A 17,676-nucleotide genomic window follows, 5' to 3' on the forward strand; every position below is an offset into this window, starting at 1 on the left:
GGTTCTACCTTGGTTGCTGGGGGCTCGCCTGACTCGGGTGGGCCAAGGCTAGGGGCGCATTCCGTTAGCGGGGTTTAATACTGGCGGTTGCAGGTCGGGCTTTAGGGTGGCCTTCGGTCGGACGACGACAGTTATTTAATGTTATTGTTTGCAACCAGTAGGCTAATTTATTTAAGGATTTTTGTGTGTTCATTACTTTTCCCGGTGGCATGCTTTATTTAAAAATATGTAATGGCCATTGGCCATATTTGAGTTGTGGGCCCGCCTCGAGGGCGCACTGGGAGGAGCAAGGACGATGTATCAAACGATTATCGGAGTCAGGTTTCCTGTGTTTCTTTCCAGTCATTGAACCACATCCCGGAATACAAGCAATTCGAAACATTGTTTGGTTCTAAAAAGAACTGATTATATGTTCATTCCATAAACTAATATCAAAAATTATTAATCGCTTTATATCTATAAAACACTGGTTCACTGGTGATGGAGTATCAGAATAACACAATTCTCATTAACCTCACACCATTCAAAATTTAATATTTTATACATTTTTCCGAATTTTGGCGCGATTTACAATGCTTGTGTTGCCTCTTACGGCTAGGTGACGAAACAAAAAAAGTTCCCGAGGTCACGTATAAGTGTTTCCTATACCTACAGTTTGCTTGTTAGTTAACTCTTTATTCAACTACTCTGTATTCTATGGACGTAGCAGAGATATGTCAGGCAGCGTGCTGTGTTTTTGAGTGTGGTAAGTATTCTGTCTCTGATTTAGTTTTAATCTTTGTGAGATGGAAAAGGCGGGATTGTAAGTAATGTCAAAGTTAAACCTAATTTTAATTTTAGGATGACGTCGTTGCATGATCAAAACGAAGGAATCGAACAACAAAACGAGAAATATGGTTGTTCCAGTGGTGTAGTACCAGTTGTTGCACCAAGTTCTGTCAAATATGTGATTGGCGGAGTGACTGTACATTTTCCTGTTAGAGCATATCCATCGCAGGTTGCAATAATGGATAAAGTTATACGCGGAATAACGCACGCACGCAATTGCTTATTGGAGAGCCCGACAGGTACAGGAAAGACGTTGGCCTTGCTCTGTTCCTCCCTTGCGTGGCAACGAAAAGAAGAAGAACGCGTCGCTGAATTAAAAATACAAGTTGAGACTTCTTCTGACATGGAATGTATGCAGGTAAATTGTGTTCCTAATCCCGATCGTTATACTTTCATGGAAGATGATTACGACTTCCGCGAACGTGACTGCGATGATTTTGATGATGATTTTGAATGCCCACCACACAAAACTCGTACCATACACACGGGGCGTAAGAAGCCGGGGCTGAATAGTCGAAATGATCCGGCTATTAAAAATGGTGGCGAGGGTTCGAAGCAGACTGCTGACAAGGAATCCATCTGCTTTTCAAATGTTGTGATACCTAGGGTCCCGCGAATATACTATGCGACAAGAACACACAAACAAATTGAGCAAGTAGTCAGAGAGTTGAAGAAGACAGAGTACAAGAATGCTAAAATGACTATACTTTCAAGTAGAGAACACAGTTGCATACGTGACAATGTGAAAGGTTACCACAGTAAAACTGAACTGTGTCGTGAACTTCTGGACCCAATAAATGGGCCTGGATGTTATTTCCACACAAATGTTAAGAACTTAGCATGTCACGCCTCCCTTGAATCTGTTGGTTTCGAAACTCCATGGGACATAGAAGATTTGGTGAAGCTGGGGCGCAGCAAAAAGACTTGTCCGTACTTTGTTGCACGTTCCTTGATGAGCTCTGCAAAGCTTATTTTTTGTCCTTACAATTACTTGATTGATCCCCTTATTCGGGAAAGTATGCAGCTTGATGTTCGTGGTGAAGTTATCATTCTTGACGAAGCTCACAACATAGAGGATTCTTCCCGTGATGCTGCTAGCTTTTCCGTAGTGCAAGATGACTTGCAGTTGGCCATCAATGACATCAAGTCAGTCATGCTTGCTGGGACCTTGCCAACTGTTCATCAGCACATGGGAGAGTTTCTTGAACAACTTTCAGAGTTCATTAACTCTCAAAAAGATTCAGTTGTTTTTTCTGACTACGACGAAGGACACTGCGCACTGACCGGAACTATGGCAATCGGGCACTTAAGTTTGTTAAATGTAGGTCCTAAAGAATATCCCGCTTTTAAAAATGCAGTTGGCGCATGTGTTGCCGAATTGAAAAATCCAGAAATCGACAAAAGCGGGAAACCTGTTAATCATCATGTTATCAGTGCCGCCACACGTTGTATTTTAGAGGGCCTTGTTTTGATATTTGATTTTTTATATGACGACTCTTTAAGGTATTGTGATGATTACAGAGTGGTAATTATGAAATCTATGAGTAGAAACTCTAGCGGCTTCCAGAACAAGAAGAAGATGCACAGCTCCGAGTGGAAGTACACTCTTCACTTCTGGTGCCAGAACCCGGCGGTGGTGTTTCACGAGCTGCAGGCGTCCGCACGCAGCATCATCCTGACCTCGGGCACGCTGGCCCCGGTGGACTCGTTCCAGTCGGAGCTCGGGACCACGTTCCACATCCAGCTGCAGACCACGCACGTCATCCCCACGTCCCAGCTGTGGGTGGGCAGCGTGCCGTGCGGCCCGCGGGGCAACGACCTGTGCGCCACGTACGGCAACACGCAGACCCACGGCTTCCAAGATGAGCTGGGGTCCCTGGTCTTGTCCGTGTGCAGGAAGGTCCCCTTCGGAGTGGTGTGCTTCCTGCCGTCGTACAGGCTGCTGGACAAGCTGGCGGAGAGGTGGCAGGCCACGGGCCTGTGGTGCGACCTGGAGAGCGTCAAGACCGTGCTCACGGAGCCGAGACGGTCCGACGAGTTGGACGCGGTGATGAGAGACTTCCATCAGAGCATCAGGGACCACGAGGCCGCAGGTCGAGACGGGGACGGCTTGCAGACGGGGTCGCTCTTGTTCGCGGTTTTCCGGGGCAAGGTCAGCGAGGGCTTCGACTTTGCCGACAACTACGCGAGGGCAATCGTGGCCGTCGGCATCCCCTTCCTCAATTCTAAAAACATCCAAGTGAACCTGAAGAAGGCCCACAACAGCCAGAACTGGTCGAAGAGAGGCCTTCTGGACGGCAACAAGTGGTACCAGATACAAGCCTACAGGGCCCTGAACCAGGCGCTGGGGCGGTGCATCCGGCACAGGAACGACTGGGGGGCCATCCTGCTCGTGGACTCCCGCTTCAGGGGGAATCTTTCTCACGTCGGTCAGCTGTCAAAGTGGTTGAAGAACTACATGCAACAGTATCCAGACTGGTTATCAATGTACCAGAGTTTGAGTGATTTCATGATCCACCGTTCAGCTGCTAAGCTTGAAAATGTTGTAATATAATATGTAAAAACTTATCATGGATAACAAATGTGTGTGGATTTTGTACATGACAGTCATATATTAGTGGTGCTGTATTGTATAGGTCCTATAACATGAACTACTGAAGCTATCATTGTAGAACTTTTTCATAAATAATGTATGTATGATAACAGTGTTGAAAATGTGAATGTTATTTTGAATATTTATAGATAAATGGTATATTGATTTAGCTATTTCGTGATTTTATATAATTTGCAAGAAAGTTACAATTTATTGAGGAAAGTAGGGTAAATTATTTATTTTTATTTCAAATTCTAAATTGAACGCTTGCCGAAGTTTCCGAATACAGAGCAAGACAAAAAATAATGATTCTAACATTTCTACAGCAAGATTACATTTTGTGAACTGCAAATTACAAAGTTTCGAAATGCCCTCTGTTTTGTAAATGTTTTTATATTATGATTATATTTGTATTATCATTGTGTTTGTCAAGCATTTGCTTTTTGATAAGGTTTTTCAGAGTGGGGAAAGAATGGAAAGTATTTTGGTAATTAGGTTCCCTTTGATTCATCTATAAGTGTGATGTAAAAATGGGTCCCATTCTTAAGGCCTATTATATTGTATGTGGCTTTTTTTTCCTTAAGGTATTTGTAATGTAGTTCAATTTTCTAAATCTTCGAACTCACAAATTCTTGATATTCATAACTCTTTTCAAGATCAATTTTATAAGCATGTAGGATAAATTACTGTAAATCCTTTAGAAAATAACAAAGCCACTGTTATAATCTCGAAACACTTTGTGTAAGTATTTCTGAGTCTGGAAAATTAGGTATGAATTTGATTTGCGTGACCCATGGCTTTAAAGTGAGAATGAAAATTCCGTATTTGTATCAATTACTTTAAGCACAAGAGAGAGACCTTAGATGCAACCCAGCGCCGAAATCCGAGACAGTATTAGGCCTGTGTAAAGCTTCGACTAAGTGAATCAATTTAAGTTCTTTTTAATGTTAAATTTGACTTCTCCAGGAAGTTTTCTATTTGTTTTATTTGAAGTTTCTCACTTGTTGCAAAGCTTTAAAACATTGAAAGCCTAAGAATCACTCATGAAAATATTTAGTTATTTTTTGGGTTGTATATGTTTTGCTTGAATAAATTTAGTTATTAAAAAAATCAAAACATGACATACTGTTTGATTAACATTGATTATTTTTGTAATTTTTATTGAATTATATTATACATAGGGCCCTATTGGTTACTCACTTAATCAGTTCAAACATTTCAAATCGTAAATGTAATATATATTTTTATTTACTTCAATCCTGTATTTGATAAAATAAGTGTCATGCAGCATTGCTGAAAATAATATTAGCAATTTGATTTGACTGAGCGTATATTTTAAATATTCGACTGATATTCGCTTCGCACCAAAAAACTAGTACATATTTGCACAGGCTTAATATGCTTATAAAATTCAAAATATTAAACTGTACATACACTTACTTTAAATGGGTAGATTCATACTGGGAAAAGCTAGCGAATTAAAATGTTACTGAGAAAACCTGAAATTTTCAGAGAAATCCAAGTGAACAGGAAATGTATGGGTTTTTGACGTTAAATATTGTGATGTAATGCTGCACAATTGACAATTTGAACTACCCCACCAATGTTACCTAGGTAAAGACTGCAAAGTGTGAAACACAGTTACCTATTTGTTTTGGTTTTGTCGTGTATGGCATTTGCAAATGCTGCTACTGTGTTGTGACAAAACAATTGCAGTAAACAGCATTAGTTATTGATATATTTGATATTAATGCTGTTAGTATATATTTTGCTCCAATTTTAAGCACTTTGCTGTTCATTAGTTTTGATAGATCAATATTCAGTGTGTGTGTTTTACAGAAGCCTGATTTTTTTAAAGTGCTGGTAAATGATGAGTGATGCTGATCTGGTAGGAAGATAACAGTTTTGTGGTCGATGCACGATGAAGAATAGACGTTCTATAAAAACATGAAAGTGACAGGGAATTTTATAGTTCTAATTCTAATTCTGTAAACATCATGCTTTAGCAATCTCAGGTTAGCCGGTGAAATGTACAAGTCACATCTTTTGAAACACTTAGCCTTTATATTATGCTGAAGCAGCTAAGAAAGCTGAAAGCTAGATTTGTTTTGAGTTAGGATGTGTTTGGTTCACAGCCAGTTGGTTACGGAGGGAGAAGGCATTTGGAAAGTAATTGATAGCCACAAAGACCTGTCACACTGAATGAATAGTGAATATGTATACAGAGGGAACTATCGGCATAACAGTAAATGTAAAACCTAATATTACCAGATGCACATCTAGAAATAGTCTACCAGGTGTGGTGAATTATTCTGAATTTTGTATAGTTTCTTTACTATTGAAATTTTTATTTTCTAATGCACCTGTTACTAAGAAGTTAAAAAAATTATTCTGAAAGTTCCGTTATTATAGAGGTAAAATGCCCAGATTACGGATTTTTTTTTCCTTTCTGCTTTTGTAACATAAAACATTTTAAAATAGGATATACCCCTGCTACCTCTTTCCCTCCAACTTTTAAGAAATTCTTCACCTGTTGAACCAAAAATATCCTGAGATATAAGTCCAGAATGTCCTAGGTCTCTATCCACATCACATCACTGTATCACATGTTCACCATGAGTTAGCTCTAGTACTCGGCTTCAGTACTGGCAACTCTTAAACCAGTACCATTTGTATATAAACTGAGGGCAGGATCTGTAATAGCTGAAGTTTTAATGTTTTGTGACTGCTAGTACTATTTTACACAACTTTTCTGGGATAGAAAGCAGGGTAGGGAAAAAACCAAACAACTTTTTTTTTTTTGTTTAAACCAGGTTTTTTTTATTACATTCGTTATTTTGGTTCTCAGCATGTTAAAATCAAAGTCATACAACGTCCCTCTTTCTGCCACTAATTTTGAACCAGAACATTTATAACATCAAAGAACTGAAGTCTATGAAATCTGCACATCTGACTGGGACTTAACCACAGAAAGGGTATTTTGTTAAAGATCTTACAAAACTGTTTTTCCACAAAAAAAAAAAAAATTATGAAAATACAATTTTCCAACACTAGTGACATTCCTGTACTTACCCTGAAAACAATGTTAATAAATTTCTACTAGATTCAGAGAAATCCCAGTTTTTAGCTCACATTTTAATATCTGTGCATTCATTGCCTCTGCTAGCCATTAATTGTTTACCTATGTCAGTTTGTGTGTTTATATTGGAGAACTTTAGTCAACGGTAATGTTTTATAATAAAAGTAGTTAATATGATGACATATTGCAGTTGTAGGAAAATATTAATGTTTATATTTTCTGTTTCTTGGTGGTTTGTCCAAATATCATTAAATTAAGAAAGTTTTTTTTTTTAAATTTCATTTAATGTAGTATTTTGAATCACGTAGTAACGAACGATTCATAGGTTATGCTAGCAACTTAAAAAATACTTTAAAATATTTTGGACAGTTAGTATAGTTACATTCATGTGAACGGTTGGTTAGGTCAGGATAGCTACATCTGAAATTCGTAATTCCTAAGCAACCATAAGAAATAACTGTCCACAATGTTTGAAAGTATTTTTGATATAACTAGTCAATCAAATCAACTCTAGACAGTAGGCTTTTGTGGCCAGAGTATTTATTACCTACTTTTTAGCTTCCCAGCTGAAATCATATCCGTGGAAATAAAGGTGTGCCTATTGTTATGGCAATACCTTGTCACTGCCATCTTTAAGGCTGATTACAAAAATTGTTCCCGTCAATGGTCAGCTTGATATTCAGTCCATAATTCTCGCCTCTCACTATAATAATTATTTTAAAAAAATCCAGTACATGCACTCTTGGTCTGAACCACTGCCAGAAGATGGCACAGATATATTAACAAATGTGACTACACAGGTGGTTCGCATTCTGGAAAGTTGGAATTTGTTTTAAATCCAGGAAAATGAAAGAATGTATATATCAAACGAAAACCAGCAAAAGTATAGAATATTACAAGAGATGTAACATGTACAGAATATTACAAGAGATGTAACATGTACAAGATTTGGTGAACTTAGAATAACCTAAAATAACACAAATCTGTAATACAATGTCCCTGACTTTTCTCTAACTTTCCGCTATCAAAATAATAAATTTCCCTGACAAATTATTTTTATTACCATTTTGGAATTTTTGTAAGAAATTGAGAAATACATCCTTTACCATCCCAATAGTCGGCCTAGTTCATACACGAACCTAGCATGTAATTTTATAGTGTGTATGACTATGCAGTAAAGCATTATATGGAAAAAAAAAAAGCTTTTCACAGTCTGAGTGATAGTAGGTCCAATCATGAAATTTTCCCCTCAAATTACTACCTCTGGAGAATTTCCATAAATTTTCAGGAAAGTCAGGGAAGTGGAAATTGGTCAGGAAATTTACTTGAAGTCCTGGAAAATGTATGGAAATTCCCAGTGGTATTAATTGGAGAGGAAAGTTTCATGCTCCAGTCCGCCATCATCCAAACTGTAATTTTTTTTTCAGGTGGTGGTGTTAAGTACCTAATCATACACACTATAAATAAAATGGTGTGTAAAAAGTTCTGTTTAAATTTTTATTTCTGTTATATAATACTAGGCCAGCTATGGTAGAGGCAGAATTTGCATTTTTGTTATTTGTTTCGGTAAATCGCAAAAAAAGGTCGGTTATTAAACAAAAAAACAGTAAAGGAAATTTGTAATTTTGGTCAGGGGAGTCAAGGATATTATATGACAGAGATGTGTGGACACCTTGATATTGGCCTGAAACAAGCTTTAAGATCAAGAGAGATAAGGAAAGTGAAATTCCACACGGTAGAGCTGTCTGACCAACGTGAGGCAGAGGCATATGTAAGGGAAATGTGTCCCCCCCTCCATCCCCTGCAAGGAACTCCCAAGGCGACCTCACAATAACGCAATGGTCTGCGTTCAGCCGAGCCATCACAAGAGTTAGCTATGATGAATTGTGGCGTTCTGAGCATGAACAAGTGAGTAAATGGTGGAACTAGCTACCAAGGCATGTGGCTAGAACGATTAATCAGCACATACTGCAGGGGTCTTACAGTTATATGCTCCTGACTTCAGGGTGTTCTTTTATAACTTCTATGAACCTCCTACTTTACACATCGTGGACTTGTCTATATACACTTAGTTGCAAAGTGAAGAAGACAACTGTGGCATTTATTAATTATTTTGATCATTATTCAGAGTGAATCAGAATTTTCAACAAACTCTGGCTGCAGGTACGTCACGAGAGAAAATAAGTCTAAAACCACACAATGGACTTACAGTCGAAAGTGCTCCCCAATGGCTGGCATGCACCTTTGAAGTTGGAGTTTTACAACTTTTTTTAGTTCATGTAACAGAGGAAGTATTTGTTTGAGCACTGAGTGTCTTGGATAATGTGTAAACCAATTTCTTCAACCATATGACGAATTGTTGTCCTAAATTTATTTATTTAAAATAATTTGGGTAGCACCATGTCAGAAAAATGTATTGAAAATACAGGTGTTACTCCAAATTATTTCAATGACATCATTATGATTCAACATGTATTATAGCAAACACAATGGTGACAAGACAGTTGTGAATAAAGATGCGTTCTTGTGTGTACTGGCATAATTAACTTTGCTGTTAGGTAGTTGCTTCAGAAATGTGATGAGCAATAAAATAAGTTAACTTAATTGCAACAGCTAATTGTGAATGTGGATGAGATAGTGTTTGCAGGAATCTCAAGAAAAAAATTCTTGATTTCAGATGGGCAAAAACAAAAAAAACATTTCCATTCTTGAAACATACCGTCCCACGTCCAGCTCTATATTGCTAAGAGTTCTAAACTGGACCCCAACATAAATTATATATAAAAAAAAATTTGGTAATGCAAAATCAAAAATTAAGAAAGTAAAGTTTTAGATTAAATTGATTTTAATTTTTTTGTTGGAATCCAGATTGTTGGGAATATACATGAGCAGTCATGATGTGTGCTACAGGTGCCTAGGAACTGCTACTGGGCTGAAATAAGTAGTTTAATACATGTGTTGCAGATATGCAAACTACAGTAATAATAATTTGACAAGGTATAAATTAAAAAGAAAATTACAGTTAGATAGTTTAATTTGTTTGCCTGTGTTGCACATAAAATTTGCTCAGAATTTGAGGGGGAAGGTAGGGTAATGTGTGTAATCTGCCACCTCTAATATACTGATGTCATGTGCAATCATGGGTGCACATCATTTCAAGGATGAGGTTTATTTTAAAATCCAGGGGGTAAATAACAATAACAATAACAATACTTAAATTTTTTCAAGTTAAAAACTTTTATATATATATATATATATATATATATATATATATATATATATATATATATATATATGTATGTATGTATGTATGTATGTGTGTGTGTGTGTGTGTGTGTGTGTGTGTGTGTGTGTTTTTACTGGCTGTTCTTTGGAGGCCATGTGTATTTAATTGTTAATATAGGTACAACCTGTAAAAAATGACTTGCAATTGAAAGAAATAGGTGGGAACTGTGAGATCAAAGAACGTTCAGAGTTTAACTTTATTTTACAACTTCGCTTTCTTGAAATTGATGTATAATAGTGCACTGGGCCAATGTAGTTTTTCCTATTAAGATTTTAGCTATCCAAGTCTATTTTTACAGGAGAGATGCTATTCCTAGGAAAGTATAGTTTTACACACCTGAAATCACATATACTTGTAACTAACTTGCTGACCACTGTAATGTGCACATGCCCTTCACATATACATTTACACTGTACTCACATTTCGGAAGACATTTCTGATTCAAGTTTGGTCCTAACATAGTAACATTGGCAGATTCCTTTTTTCAATTAACTTGACGGTCTTGTGAGCATTCCTCTTTTTCAACCTCTCTGCTGACAAGATGCAGCAATAAAAGTTTAAAACATAATGCTTATCATGCACAGCAGTGCTTTGTAAAGAAGTCTAAAGCCACACTAACACTAAGCAAACATTTGTGCTTGTGTCATGAAAATATGCACTGGCCATCACACAGAAACTTTTGATTTAGAAACAAATTGGGATGTTGTGAATATTAGAAGCAATCTCGCAGAACCCAAGTTTCAAAACGCAGCAATTTAAATGTTCAATTTGATCATAATCCTAAGTGCATTCTTTATTTCTAAAGCAAATTTTTTTTTAGAGGTTAAGTAAACTTTTCTAAGGGACTGCATTCTTTACTACAGCCTTCAATGTATATTTTTTTAAAAAATCAACCCTCTTCGAGTTTTTTTTTAATATCTGCAATGCCTCAAATTGTTTCAGAGCACACTACATATGAACTATGTTTTGTGGAATTATTTTCTAAGTATGTGAAAATGGTTTGACTACAGTATGTATTTTGTTCTGTTTACAGCAATAAGCAGTCATGAGTGATTCCGAAGATTATGTGCCATCGGATTCAGAGGATGAGTACTCTGAAAATGAGAAGATTCTGTTGGACCAAGCACGGAAAAGTGGAACGAAAGATGACGAAAGCGAGGTAATGATTGAGAACTGTGTGCATTTTTCAAGTGTTCTTTTGTACGTACTAGTACCAAAATCAGCATAAAACCAAAGTTTGTTTTGAAGAGTCATTATAGTTGTCGGAAATATCTATTTCTCATGTTGTAGTTGAGTCTCGCTAATCTGGACTAGATGGTACTGGACCCAGTCCACCTCACCAAAAGTCTCTATTAAATGGAAGTTGCTGTAAAATGCACGTAACACAAGTTACCCCATAGATGGATCAAACTATGTATGTTTTTTTTCCCCTCCATAAATACAACTTTTCTTACAGCTTAATTTTAGTTTTAATACTACTGCACACATAGGGGCTGGAAAAATTATCATCTTGCTATAGATGCTTTTATTCCTTCTTTCCAATTTACACTTAAATACTATTGTTTTTCTTATTTCCTACATAAATTTTATTTTAGCTATTTTTGAAAATATGTAATTGCTTTTTCCCCCTTTATATATTAGTTGAAAAGTCAATAATTTGTAAAATATACTTTACAAAAGGTCACATAACTGCTACATATTTTTTTAATAGTTTTCAAAATTGTCATTGTACACACTTAAAAAAGAAACAACCGTGTCTTGTGAGTGATCTGACTCGCCTATGTTTGTACTATGTAGTTTGTCATGGACACATGCACATGTGTTATTAAATTTTTTTAATGTATGTTTGTAACTTGAGAGTTATCAGAACTTCTGTTAATACACAAACACAACATGTCCATCATCTTTGCCGCAGATTTCCTCTTGTCTCACGGACAAAAGGTGTATGGAAAGTGTGTTTGGCTAATGTGATAAAAACAAAAGAGACTACACACATTTGCATTTTGCTATAGTAGGAGTGTGAAGTGAACCACAGCAGTGCTACAGGTACTAAATGTTACACCTGACTCATGTGGTGATTTTCTGGTGTATCAGTTATCATGCTTGACAATATTTTTTGCAACAAGTGTGCGTCCACATATTGTTGTCTCTCTGTAATGCAGCCAAGTTACATTCATAGGAGATAACATCAAAGATGTAAGCCGAACAAAATTAATAGAGTATATTTGAGAGTTACAATGAATTAAACTTGTGACTTGATGTTTGCCAGCATATCGCACTACCAATTTTTTTTAAGTAAAATTAGTACTAGTATTTTTAATGTTTCAATCTAGAAAGGCATATACAAATTGTTTTTCATACAAAACTGAAATATAGTGTTATTTGAAGGTATTTGTATGCGTGAAATTTAATTTTAAAACATTTAGTTTATTTAGTTTTAAACAAGTTGCATTAAAAATGCTAATTTCACAATAATGGATGCTAATTTTTCCGGCACCTAGTTAATGTAGACATAAGTTTTTAACCTACAAAAATTTAGTCATGTGGGTTTTTTTTTTGCAACAGGGCCTGGATTAATTGGACTCTGCGGTAGTATTATTTAATGTTTCTTTGGGTTGTTAGTTGAGTGGAACCTAGTTTGAATGCGGTGTTCTTTTTATTTATGGTCATTGCCAGCGTTATCAAAAAGAAATTTTATAAATAAAAATATGTATTTTGTTGATGACAACTTGTAGTAAATATTATCATAGTATTTCGTCGGCTTACTTCTAAAACTTCGTGAGTCCAGATTTTCCCAGTTTTATATTCCAGATGTGTTTGGTGTATATTTTTTCATTTTTTCCGTAGTGCATATGCTGATAAAACCTAGTAAGTCAACTCTACTTAGTCCCTTTTCTATTCATAAATTATAAAACCTCGTATATTTGTCAGTCGAAACCGTGCTCCAAAAGCTCGTAAGTTCTCCTGTAAAATTGACTGAAATGGAGTTACGAGGTTTAAGAAGGAAGCTGACGATTTGTGCATTTCTGCATTTATTTTTTGCGATAATATTTGTAAGTTTTTCTTAAAAATATTTTGTTGACAGGAGGAGGTGTATGGTCTGCACTCCTCTGAGGACGGGAGCGACCCGGACGACGATCAGGTGAACATTGAGAGTGACCTGGACGGGGAAGGGGGCGACGGCCTGCCGGACGTCCGAGCCTGGGGCCGAGACAAGGGCGCCTACTACCACACCGACTACGTGGACCAGGATTACGGAGGTCGGTGTCGTGTCTGCGTAGCATCTAGCGGACGCTCGTGTTCAGAGATGTTTGTTTTCCGGGAAAGTATTTTTGGGAAAAATTTTCTAGTAATTTACAGGAAAATGTTTCTGAGTTTTCACAAAAACACACAACAAAATCTAATTTTCTATACAAATATAACCAAAAAACAAAAAAGCGGGCCATTAGGTAGTAACAAAAGACTAAATATACTATATGTATGTGTGTAATATACCTACTTTTTAACTTCATAAATTAATGTAAAATTTTACAGTTGGTACATAAAATCTTGTAGTTGAGGAATAATGCTTAACACTATACATGCGTACAGACTACAGCATAGAAAGATTGCAGTAGTATTATCTTAGTTCATTAACCTTTTTTTAATAAAAAAAACTATGTTGGTATTAGGAAAATAAAAATTTTCTTAATAGAAAATCTTCCTTACAAAATTTTGTCACATCTCTACTGATACTGTTACCATTCTCTCTGCTAACATTTTCATTCATGTTTTATCCTGCTTATACTTTGTTGTTGTTCATCATTTTGCTGTACAACTAACCTTACACTTTTATGTGTGTGTGTATATATTATTTATAGATAGATAGATATACACATACTGTTTGCACCAAATGTCTTAAAATGCAAAAATTAATTGTGCTCACATTATTTCCTGCAAGGAACTCTCAAGGTGACCTTCCAATAATATTATTTTGATGGTCTGCGTTCAGCCGAGCCATCACAAATGTCAGCCATTATGAATTGTGTCGTTCTGAGCACGTTTAATCAGCACATACTGTAGGCCTAGTGTGTAGTTTCGAGGTCTTGAAATTATCTTGTTTTGCTTTTGGCCTTGATCAGTCCTTGAATATTTAATTTATTTTAAAAGTTTGTTTGTGAATATAGAACAATCAAAACATTAAATTATATAAGTGGCCGAGATAAGAGAGATAGATAAGTAGGTATGTATTTTTGTCTTTTATTTAGACTATAGGTTCTGTGCATTCACAAGTATTTTAAGGATTGATTATTATTTTTTCTGTAGTTTTGTTTTTATTTTTGTGAACAATCTATTGCTGTTTGTATTGACTTGAATACGTTATATAATTATTTTCAACTGAAATGAGACTTGTCATCGTGCCACATATTAATAATATTAGTTTGATCCTTGAAAATATTATGCTAGAACTTATGAAAAGTCCTTGGTTCGTACACCTCCTTAATATCATTAAAAAGTTCTTAATTTGTATTAAATTGATTAAGGACCCTTAAAAGTCCTTAAATTTCACTAAGAATCCTTAAATATTCCTTAATAAAGACTGATAGCTTGCAAGTAATGGATAAATGTGGGTATTTTAATGTTTTTTGTTTCCAACATGGCAGCAAACAACGCGTTGTGCAAGACGAGTACAATTGGAAAATTTTGGGCCACATGTAAAGAATTCCCTTCCCCCCCCCGATTTGTATCCCACCTTTAAACTTTAAAGGTGTGTTTTACACTGACTTTGAACCCTTAAAATAAATATAATTGGTGATAATAGTAAATGGTTGGGGGTGTGAAATTCACATACACTGCTTGGGTTAGATGTGTTCCAAGAGAGAGTTCTAGACAATCTGGATATCTGTAAGAATTGAACCAACCAACAAAATTTTTTTTTTGTTCATTACCTATTTAACTTTGTTGTTTTATTTAGGTACTTTTGTGATATTACAAATGGTTTTCTACCCGTTGATAGTGATGAAGGCCAGAGGCAAAGGGGTCCTTAAAAACCTCCTTAATTATTTTTTACTGCTCCAAACCGCAGCGTGAAGAGTTTCTCGGGAGTTGCGCTCTGTGCGGCAGGTTTCGACGGCAAGGATGCTGTGGCAGCGGAGTACGAGGAGCAGGAGGCTCGTGCTATCCAGAAGAGGTTGGCGGAGCAGCTGGACGATGAGGACTTCTCGCTCGACGTCTTCGTCAAGGTGGTCCATTTCCCCTGACGTGACGTTCTTGTCGTTGTACTGCCCTCTGGCAGGGGCGTAGCGAGGGGGGGGGGGTTAAGGGGTTCAAACACCCCCCCCCCCCCCCCCTCTTTAGCACCAAATCTTTAATTAATTTCTTATTCATCACTCAAACAAATTTCATATTAAAATTAATAAAATTTTTACCATTACAATATTTAAATTTAAGTACCGAAAACTGCTAAAATAGCACTATTTTACACCTTAAAATCCAAATTTTCCCGGGGAGGACCCCCGTACCCCCCACTTTATTTACGTGGAAGGGGGGGATGCTTCTTAACACCCACCATACACAAATCCTGGCTACGCCACTGCTCTCTGGTGACGATTTACATTGTAACTGTTGACGTTGCGCAGAAGCCCGAGTCAAAAGAACCAGAGAAGGAAGAAGAAATCATCCAAACAGATCCAACCAAACTGACCAAGAGACAAAAACTGGAATTGTTGCAGAAAGAATCGCCGGAGTTCTTTGGTCTTACTGAAGACTTCAAAGGTATTTAAATAATCTGTACCCATAGCAAAATCACTGATACCGTACCCTTTTTTTTTATGACTTTTCAAACTACAGAAACGGGATGTGTCTTACATTTTGCTGAATCTATTCATTTGTAAGATGCACCTAATTATTGTGGACAAGATTATGTAGTGAATTGTAATAAAACCAAAATATCCATGGAAAAGCACATCAGTTCACTGCATAATGCCAAAATGCAAGTATAATACACCATATAGCACTGAAATGCAAGTTATATCATAAAATTAAGCAGCATTTACACAAAACTTAATTAAAATCATAAAAAAAGTAATCTCTTAATTTTTAAAATTCAAGAAATGTCATCACTTGTAGATATAAGATTGTACCAAAGTGCTTACATCAGAAAATTTAATTTAATTTTTTTTTACTGTGCATCTCTTATTGAATCACGTAAACCACGAATGCTCACCAATTTATTTTTATTGTTTTGAATGTATCTGTTTTAGACCAATCTATTACAATTTATTTAATCATAAAAATGCAGCATATAAATATCACCACTATTTTTGTAGAGTAACTATTAAAAAATGGAATTTTAAAGTATAAAAACATTAACACTGAAATCCTCCATTTTGAAAATGAAATTGGGCTAAAAATAAAATCTTTTCTCTACTAATTATAGAACTTTTTGAGATTAAAAATGTGGTATGTGCATACAACATTGATGACTTCCTACATTAACAGAAAAATGTATCGATATTAGTATCAAGTATAGATAACGCAGGTTATTTAGTCACATACCGTATTTACTCGCATATAGGTCGCAGCAATTTTACCAGATTTGATGGGGAAAAAATGAAGTGCAACCTATATGTGAAGAAAATTTTTTTAAAATTTTTGAGGAATTTTTTTTGCAATACAGTAGAATCCCGCCAATGCGACCGCCCTCTGATGCGTCCATTCCGTTTATACGACCGTTTTTTGAGAAACCGTGAAAAATTTGAGCAGAGAAAGTCGAAAATTTGAGTAAAATCTGCAGAAAAACAAGTCTGTTACACTTTGTTGGGCGCTATGTGTTCACGTTTATCTTGGCAAGAGCTGTACTGTAAGCAGACAGGCATACAAAAGACGGCTAAAAATAGATACCACCCCTCTAGACTGTCCACGCGGCAGTGTCTAGCCGAGCTCGGCGCGTCCACTATCGCACGAAAAGCCGTCTCAGCTGTCATGTTATCTTACCCGCCGGCACGAAAAGCCACTGTGGTAGCTTACCTTCTGCGTGAGAAACTGTCAGCATCCTCCTCCCCTCCCACACCGCGTGCGGCAAAAGCCAGGTTGTATAGTCCATTCTCGGTAAAATAAATATTTTTATGGGCTTATACGACTGTCCTTTGCCGTTAATAAATATACTTTATAAGTTTAAGTTATTATGATACTATTTTTTTATTAGTCACACAGCAGTTTCTGCTGAAAAATCACTAATACCTCGAATTTAGCAGGGCTGTAAATATATTTATTTTACTGCATAGTTACTTTTCTATCTGAATTCGAACGTGTTTTTTTTTCCTTTTTTTTTTTACGCTGTGAAGGGTCGTGGAAAAGATAATTGCTTGAGCTGTCAAAATAAACATCGCTGACGGCAAGGGCGGGAGAGCATCCTGTCGGTCTGTCGCTGTGATTATCTACTCCAAAAACATGTCACAGCATTTCAGGATAGCATTGTTCTTATATCTTTCGTTTATAGCCGAATGTTTTCTACGTTTCTACGTTTTGAACGAAAATAACAACCAGCCGGCTAGCATAGCCTAACTCGCGTGACGTGAATTCACTTAGCGTGAGTATTTATCGGAACCCATAACGAAAACCGCTGTAGATATAAAAAATCATAACAGGCATTTTTTATTCGTAATTAAATTTACTACAACTTTTATTCTGTGCATTTTTTCATTACAAAGCACTGTTTTCGCGTTATAGTCTACAATTAAGACATTTTAAGAAGTCAGGAATCTAAATTGACTTCAATTTTCTATATTCAGTTATTATGAGTACTTGTTGTTACAACAATATATCACGCCATTATCAGCTCTCGTAGTAGCGGAGTTTTACAGTACCTGTTAACTCTTTCGTGCACGGCACGCCGGCCGTTCGCGTCAT

At 36.4% G+C, this 17,676-nt stretch overlaps 2 protein-coding genes across 5 annotated transcripts in view; both read left to right on the top strand.

Moving 5' to 3' along the window:
• The first annotated feature begins 684 nt into the window (after nt 1-684).
• The window catches only part of LOC134531942 (something about silencing protein 10), a 29,657-nt gene continuing 12,665 nt past the window's right edge, over nt 685-17,676 (top strand). The window contains exons 1-5 of one of the 4 annotated variants that reach the window (XM_063368004.1): nt 685-745; nt 10,820-10,945; nt 12,872-13,046; nt 14,890-15,008; nt 15,405-15,540. In XM_063368004.1, coding sequence (XP_063224074.1) covers nt 10,832-10,945; nt 12,872-13,046; nt 14,890-15,008; nt 15,405-15,540 — 544 coding nt within the window. In that variant the 5' untranslated portion in view covers nt 685-745; nt 10,820-10,831. The other 3 variants (XM_063368005.1, XM_063368002.1, XM_063368003.1) reach the window with 3 other exon arrangements.
• Nucleotides 706-4,537, top strand: LOC134531941 (Fanconi anemia group J protein homolog). The gene has a single exon (XM_063368001.1). The coding sequence runs from the start codon at nt 842-844 to the stop codon at nt 3,380-3,382; it is 2,541 nt and encodes an 846-aa protein (XP_063224071.1). The 5' UTR covers nt 706-841; the 3' UTR covers nt 3,383-4,537.

The sequence above is a fragment of the Bacillus rossius genome, chromosome 5 (assembly GCF_032445375.1).
Source record: "Bacillus rossius redtenbacheri isolate Brsri chromosome 5, Brsri_v3, whole genome shotgun sequence".
Classification (NCBI taxonomy): domain Eukaryota; kingdom Metazoa; phylum Arthropoda; class Insecta; order Phasmatodea; family Bacillidae; genus Bacillus; species Bacillus rossius.